The 8,179-nt window shown below is 49.2% G+C and overlaps 1 protein-coding gene across 1 annotated transcript; it reads left to right on the top strand.

The window, feature by feature from the left end:
• The first annotated feature begins 368 nt into the window (after positions 1–368).
• On the top strand, positions 369–6,952 carry Hmox1 (heme oxygenase 1). Its single transcript, XM_028854887.2, has 5 exons — positions 369–530; positions 2,266–2,386; positions 3,450–3,941; positions 5,160–5,259; positions 6,266–6,952. Exons 1-5 carry the CDS (start codon positions 508–510, stop codon positions 6,397–6,399), a joined length of 870 nt encoding a protein of 289 aa, XP_028710720.1. The 5' UTR covers positions 369–507; the 3' UTR covers positions 6,400–6,952.
• The last annotated feature ends 1,227 nt before the right edge of the window (positions 6,953–8,179 follow it).

Here is an 8,179-nt window from a genome sequence, read left to right as displayed (position 1 = left end):
CTTTGCGCCTTTCCTAGAACTTACTCTGTAGCCCAGGCTGGCCTCGAACTCACAGAGATCCGCCTGCCTCTGCCTTCCCAGTGCTGTGATTAAAGGCGTGTGCCACCGCCGCCCGGCCCCTTCTAGATTCTTGAGGGGCTACTCCTGTCCTGTCACTGAGAAGAGAGGATTCTAGAAAGAATCCAAATTCTGCCCAGAGGCAACTTGCATTCAGAGTTCCTTTTTTTTTTTTCAAAGATCCTGGGGCAGTGCTTGGGTCATATGACTTATCCCCTAGCAGACCAGGCCAGCCCGCCCGGGGGCAGGGTGTTGCAACAGGAGCTCAGCTGGGCGGCCGCCACGTGACCCGCTTACTTAAAAGGCCAGTTCGGGCAGCTGCTCACAGTCCTGTTTCCTCCCGAGTTTCCGCAGACAGCCATTGAGTGGAGCCTGCCGGAGCGGAGCCATCCGAAGCACAGCCCGGAGCCGAAAGCAGACAGAATCAGCCTGAGCCAGCCCAGCCCGGTGATGGAGCACTCACAGCCCGACAGGCAAGCAGCTGCGTGGGGACGGGAAGTGTGGCGATCCTCGTGCCCTGTTCAGCCAGGGAATGCTGTGGGGCCAGGGGACGAGTTACCGCCCAGTCTACCTGTAGCCATGGGCAGCTGGAGGGAGATGATGTGATTCACCCCCTCTGGCACCCTGTGGGATGGGAGTGTCCTTGTGGTATCCCGGTTTGACGGCTGGTGAGCACACTTCGGAGTCCTGGATCCTGGATTCTATGCTTGGCTCTCCCGGTGGCGCGGAGTGCTCACTTGTCAGGCTGGACTGCAGTTCTCAACCTTACAGGAGAATTGCAAGACAGCAATAGCAGAGCTCGAGGGTGTTTAGGCTGTTTTTTTTTTTTTTTTTTTGGGGGGGGGCGTTTTTTGAGAGAGGGTCTTTCTATGTAGTCTTAGCTGTCTTGGAGCTCGATATGTAGACCAGGCTGGCTACTCAGATTGGCTTCCCTTTGCCTTCTGAGTGCTTGGGACTAAAGGTGCTCCACCACCATACTTGACTTTTCTTTCTCCTTTTTTTTTTCTTTTTCTTTTCTTTTCTTTTTTTTGAGACAGAGTTTCCAGGCTATCCTGGAACTTAACTTTGTAGACCAGGCTGGCCTCGAACTCATAGAGACCTGCCTGCCTCTGCCTCCCAAGTGCTGGGATTAAAAACCACCACTATGTTTTATTTATTGTGCATATAGAGTGGCTACATATGTGCCATACTAAACATGTAGAGGTCAGAGGACAACTTGAGGGGATCACTTTTCTCCTTCTACCATATGAGTTCCAAGGAAGGGGGGTTATCAGGCATGGTGGCAAGTGCCTTTACTGGCAGAGCTAGCTCACGCTGTCTACCTCTAACTCCTGTTCTTTTAGCGTTAAGGATTGGACTTAGGACTTCAAACATTCCAGACAAGCACTCTACCACTAAGGTGCAACATCACCCCTTTTTTTATTTAAAGGCGGTGTCTTAACTAAGTCCTCCAGGCTGGCCTGGATCTCTCAATCCCCCTGCTACAGAACTCCTTTGACTGCTTAATGCAGACACTTTGAGTGTAATCTGGGTGTGTGTGCAGGGTTTTTTTCTTTTTTCTTGACTTTCCTTCCTATGTAGCCCTGATGGTCCTGAAATTCACCATGTAAACAGACCAGACTTCAAATTCACAGAGACTCTCCCCGCCCCTCGCCGCCTCTGCTCCTGAGTGCTGGGAGTAAAAGGCTGGTTATGAAATTTGTAATAGAAACTTTTTGAAAGAAACCTTCGCATTAGCTCTAAAAGCTTATCAAGGTATCTACCCTTAGCCAGGAGTGGTGGCGCACGCCTTTAATCCCAGCACTGAGGAGGCAGAGGCAGACAGATCTCTGTGTTTGAGGCCTGCCTGGTCTGCAGAGTGAGTTCCAGAACAGCCAGGACTACACTGTCTCGAAAATCAAAATAAAATAAAATAAGATAAATCAACCCTTGAGCATGGTCCTCGGACTGGTGTGACTCCTCGGTGGTCAGGCCGTACTTTCCCTCGCCTTCACTGGGAATTATTAGGGTAGGAATTCTCCCTGTGGCTTGGGGGACTATATCCCATAGTATTTAATGACTGATGATTATTTGCATGGTTAAGGCCATGGCTTGGCCTAGTAAAGACATTGGACCTATTCTGTAGGTCCAACATGTGAAGATGAGGCCCCAACATTCTTGGTTTAGTTTGAAAAGCCACTCCACTGACTCTCCTCCCTTCCTCCACAGCATGCCCAAGGATCTGTCTGAGGCCTTAAAGGAGGCCACTAAGGAGGTGCACACCCGGGCAGAGAATGCTGAGTTCATGAGGAACTTTCAGAAGGGCCAGGTGACCAGGGAAGGCTTTAAGGTATGTGACATGTAGGTTGGCCAGGGCATTGGGGAGGGTGTAGCAGGTATGCCCAGGGCTCATGCTAATAATTTAATGGAGAGGTTGGAGCCAAGGATGATGAGGGCTTGTCTAAGGAAGTTATCCTACTAATTTTGACACTAGCTCAGAGAAGAGAGGAGAGGGTCACAAAGCAAGTTCTTGGCCTGCTATGTGATGCTGACAGAGGAGCCTGGACAGCAGGATGGTGAACACTAACTCTGTGTTGGTAACTTTAGACTCGTCTCAACCTTACGAGTAGATAAAGCCCAGAGAGGTTAAGAGGCCAAACAGTCAGCTTAGGTGGAAATGACCAAAACCAAACAGATGGCCTAATTTCAGAACATGTACTCTTGACCTGGTTAACCCAGGGCATTGCTGGGTTGGATAGGTTCTCTCCCACTGACCTACAATCCTAGTCCTTGGGTTATTGGACAGGGTCTCACTACATAGTTCAGGAACTAATGCTCCTGAGTCAGTCTCCTGAGTATTTGGACCATAGGCATGTACCACCACACCCAGATCTTTTGACTCAATTCCATTTTGCTTCTGAAGGCAAGGAGAAGTTTGCCTTAGCCTTGCAATGTCCTGTCCTCACAGTGAAATTGTCTAGCTCATTTAACTTCCCAAGCTCATCTGAGAAATGGGGTTTTGACAGAGGGGCTTTCTTTATTGTGTACCCAGCATACACAATAGACTGGTTTTGCTGTTTCCTGGCACAGTGGAATTGATGTCAGTAGAAAATACCAGATATGGCTTGATGGTGATGGTGCACACCTCTAATCCCAGGACTCAGGAAGCAGAGGCAGGCAGATCTCAATGAGTTTGAGGTCATCCTGGTCGACAGAGAGAGACTAGGACAGCCAGGACTACACAGAGAAACCCTGTCTCGAGAAACCAAAAAGAGTAGACAAAGAAAGACACCAGATACACAGTGGAGAACACTGAACTGGGTGGAGAGGGGACTGCAGGCTGGTGGGGACTTCCAGAAGGCAGTCATGTAGGGGTCTTCTAGGGACCTGAGAAACTGGCTTTGATTTTTCAGCTGGTGATGGCCTCCCTGTACCACATCTATGTGGCCCTGGAGGAGGAGATAGAACGCAATAAGCAGAACCCAGTCTACGCCCCGCTCTACTTCCCTGAGGAGCTGCACCGAAGGACTGCCCTCGAGCAGGACATGGCCTTTTGGTACGGTCCCCACTGGCAGAAGACCATCCCCTACACACCGGCCACACAGCACTATGTGAAGCACCTCCACGAGGTGGGGCGCACTCATCCTGAGCTGCTGGTGGCCCACACGTACACCCGTTACCTGGGTGACCTCTCAGGGGGCCAGGTCCTGAAGAAGATTGCGCAGAAGGCCCTGGACCTGCCCAGCTCTGGTGAAGGCCTGGCTTTTTTCACCTTCCCCAACATCGACAGCCCTACCAAGTTCAAACAGCTCTACCGTGCTCGCATGAATACTCTGGAGATGACACCTGAGGTCAAGCACAGGGTGACAGAGGAGGCTAAGACCGCATTCCTGCTCAACATCGAGGTGAGCTTCACCACTCCTCCAAGCCACACTACTGTTATTGGAGGGAGGGTCCCGGAGTCACAGTTAAATACAAAGGTTTTCAGAGGATGAAGTGCTTCAGTTGGCATATGCTTTTGGAGATTTTCTATACAGCCACAGAGGTATCTCACAACTTTCTGAAAATGCCTCAATACAAGGAGGAGGAAAATGTGGGTCTTGTAATGATAATTTATTTTATTTTATTTTTTTAATGTTCATTGATGTTTTGCCTGTATATATGTCTATGAGGATGTCAAATCCCCTGGAGCTGGAGTTACAGACAGTTGTGACCTGCCATGTGGGTACTGGGAATTGAACTGGGTCCTCTGGAAGAGCAACTGGTGCTCTTAACCTCTGAACCATCTCTCCAGCCCCTAGGAAAGTGGGTTTTGAGCAAGGCCCTGAAAGATAGAGCTGTAGGGGTATAGTGTCCTGTTGATTGGGGTGCTATGGTGCTTAGGGTTCTAATTCATGACCTCCTGGCTCCCCACTTTCAGTCTGGGATCCCTTAAAAGGTCCGCCAGGCAAGCACCTGTTAGAGAATTATCCTTTCAAATCTCTAAATCCAACCACATCTAGACCACCCATGTCCTTCTGAGGATATGAAGCTGGGGGTGGGGTGGCACATGCCTTTGGGAAGCAGAAACAGGTAGATCTCTGAATGAGGTCAGCCTGGTCTATAGAGCGAGTTCCAGGACAGTTAAGGCTACACAGAGAAACCCTGTCTGAAACAAAAAGACTCAGCCCAGTGGAGAGCTGGATCTCCATCCTGACTCTTAGTCGTCTCAAGCAAGCCCTACTCCAGGAGCTGTGGTTTCCTCACCTGCAGAAGCAGTCTGAGGCTCTCCACGGCATACCCCTTAGCAAGGATGAGAGACAGCAGGTTGTATCATGTGTTGTTTCAGAGGAGGCAAAATGGCTCTCCTAATGGGCATACATAAAATCCTGAACCCCAGATTTAGGACAGCTGTTTTAACTGGTGGGGACCAGGTGGAGGCACAGACACATTAGGGAAGCACAGGCAAGGAAGCTAACTAAACCTGACTTCTCTCTCATAAGGCAGGTGGAAGACACACGGGTGTGTGATAGTTTTCTTAAGTTGTGTCATTTCCACAATATTTCATAACATGCTTCAAGCTCTGCCTTCAGCTGGGGTCACCACTGGGTCTCATTAACATGGCAATATGTCTTATTTTCTAGCTGTTTGAGGAACTTCAGGTACTGCTGACACAGGACCAAAAGGACCAAAGCCCCTCACAGATGGAGTGGCTTCGCCAGCGGCCTGGTAGCCTGGTGCAAGGTAAAGGTGCCCTCTTGCCTCTGGCTCTTCATGGCAGGAACATGGCTGTCTCTGGGATTTTTTTTATTCTCCTCTTTTCTGAATGTTTTAAATTAGAAATAGGGTATAGACAAAAGGACCAAGGGTCATCCTGTAATGTGTGGGTGAGCTGTAAGGCTTTTCTACCTCAGTTTCCCCACATTGGGAAATCAGGTGGTTGGGTTGTAGTATATTGGCTGAGGTGTACAGAAATCCCTTAGAAGTCACTGGCACAGAAATCCTTTTATTTAGGACCATCTCCCCAAGCTTTTTTTTTGAGGCAGTCATATTGTGTTACCTAGGCTGGCCTCAAACCCTGGGATCAAACAATCCTCTTGTCTCTTTCACAAATAGCTGGGATTGTAAGTGTTTCCTTTTTCAGATCCACTAAAGGCTCCTGGAAGGTGCCCATATGAGGCAGGGCTTTGGGGACCTATTTTCAGTGCTGACCCTCCAGGGGACACTAGGAAGACATCTGGACCTTGGGTGCCAGCCCCTCTCTCCTGTGCCTTAGCTGGAGCCATAGTAAGACTTCCAAAAAAGGCCAGTGACACAAAATGTGCCTTCCCTGAGTCTGTCACCCCTGGGACAGAGTGTGGCACAGGGAGTGGGTGACGAGAGGATGGGCAGGGCAGGTTATATGAAGCTGCTTGCTCGATGCCATCCTAACCCACTTTTTGCCTAAGGCTTTCCCACCTGGGACAGGATCCCATGGCCCTGTCGCTAGAAGCATTTCTGGTGGCTGAAATGTGACCAGTCCTGATGGGAGTTAGCTACCTGGTTGGGTCAGGGGACTTTCCCCTTGATAGGACATGGTTGAGCAGGGAGGAATGAAGAGCTTGGCAGGTGTTCGAGCAGTGGCTAGCAGACACTGCGTGCTGTAACAGAAACGTGTCCTTGGACAGACACTGGGTCTCCTTCACTCTGTGTGCTTTCATGTCATATAGCCCAGGCTGCATGTGTTTGACCTTTCCTCTTTCTCTTTCAGACCCTACCCCTGCAGAGACACCCAGAGGGAAGCCTCAGATCAGCACTAGCTCATCCCAGGCACCACTCCTCCGATGGGTCCTCACTCTTAGCTTTCTGATGGCAACAGTGGCAGTGGCAATTTATGCCATGTAAATGCAAATATGCTGTGAACTCTATCCATGAAGGGCCTTCTCTCTGTTGGGGAGAATCTTGCCTGGCTCTCTTCTCTGGGGCCTCTAAGAAGCTTTTGGGGCTCCTAGCCAGCCCCCACCCTGTGTCCTCTTTCTCTCTGCAATGGAGGGAGACGCTTGACACATTTTCACCTCACCAAAATCACATCCAGCCAGTGGCCTGAACTTTGAAACCAGCAGCCCCAAGTCCTGCAGCAGAGCCCAAAAGCCATGGCCTGAAGGGCAGCTGTTATGAGCCTGGTGCCCTTGGTTGTTGGCATCCATGTTAACTGCCATGACTGCTTTTCTCTGGTGTTATGGCCACTTTGATATCAGTGTGTAAAGATGTTCTGTCTTGTGTTTCTGTCTCATTATTTCCCCAGTTCCACCTGAATGGTATTTTGTTGTGTTTTTTTTTTTTTTTTTTTTCTAACAAAGTTGGGCTGTCTTGAGGGGTGGGTGGGGAAGAGGTATTTAATAGTTGTAACCTTGGTCTCCAACTTCGGTGTGAAATAATAAATGACATCTAACAGTCACTGGAAGTGTCTTCATTTCTCTGCTGTTCATGAAATGGGCATCTCTTTGTCTCTTCAGTACCTGGCAGGAGGCAGCTGATGGTGGCATTGGGAGCTGTGATGTTGGCTGCTTTGACATCTTGGAAGTGAGCTTTAAGCGGTTGGGCAGATCATACTGACAGTGGGGTGGGGGTATGTGTTTGTGTGTGTGTGCAGGATGCGTGCGTGCGTGCGTGTGTGTGTGTGTGTGTGTGTGTGTGTGTGTGTGTGTGTGCATGTGGAGGCCAGAGGTCAATCTTGGGTTTTTGGTTTTTTTTTAAAGATTTATTTATGATGTATACAGTGTTCTGCCTATGTACATGCAGAACACCAGAAGAGGGCACCAGAACAAATTACAGATGGTTGTTAGCCACCATATGGTTGCTGGGAATTGAACTCAGGACCTCTGGAAGAGCAACCAGTGCTCTTAACCTCTGAGCCATCTTGCCAGCCCCAATCTTGGATTTTTAAGGAGTAACTATAGCAATAGGAAAAAGATCCAGCATGAACTGAGTCCCCACCTTTCTTTTCAGTGGTGGGAATTAAGTCCAGAGCTTTGTTCATATTAGGCAAGACTCACTGAGCTACATCCTCAACTTCTACTTGTGCAGTGGTGAGTGAGTGTTTTACATTCCCGTGCATGTGGTGCTGAGACCAGATCCAGGACCCTGCACATGCCAATTTAATGCTATCCTCCTAAGCCACAATCTCAGCTTGCCCTGGGCCCTTTAATGGTAGGTGCAGATGGACTAGAAGGGGGTTAAGGTACTGAACGGAGTTAAGGAAGTGAGAATCACAAAGGTTAGACGTCTTGAGACCAGCTATATCTGCCAGCAGGCAATTATCAAAGTTAGAATTCTATCTTCTTACAGAGACTAGGCAACAGGTCCTATCCTCAGGGGCTGGCTGGAGCAAACAGTGACCATGATTTTGTCACCTTCAGTTTTCTCTGGCTAGAGATACGGCTTTGAGCCATTCCAAATATTAATGGTTATTCAAGTCTTTATAGACAGACACAAAGCAGGGACAGGCAAGAAAGCAGCCCAGCTACCCTCACCTATCTGGATCTTGCTCACGTCTCTTGCCAACTGGTCAATGGTTTCAACATAGGGGGCTGGAGAGATTTTGGCTCAGTTCCTAGTACCCACACTGTGGCTCACAAACCATCCATTACAGGGGTTTGTTGTCTTTCTTGAAAACTGTGGCTGC

Source organism: Peromyscus leucopus, chromosome 5 (genome assembly GCF_004664715.2).
Source record: "Peromyscus leucopus breed LL Stock chromosome 5, UCI_PerLeu_2.1, whole genome shotgun sequence".
Lineage (NCBI taxonomy): Eukaryota > Metazoa > Chordata > Mammalia > Rodentia > Cricetidae > Peromyscus > Peromyscus leucopus.
This window is presented reverse-complemented; position numbering and strand designations above follow the sequence as displayed.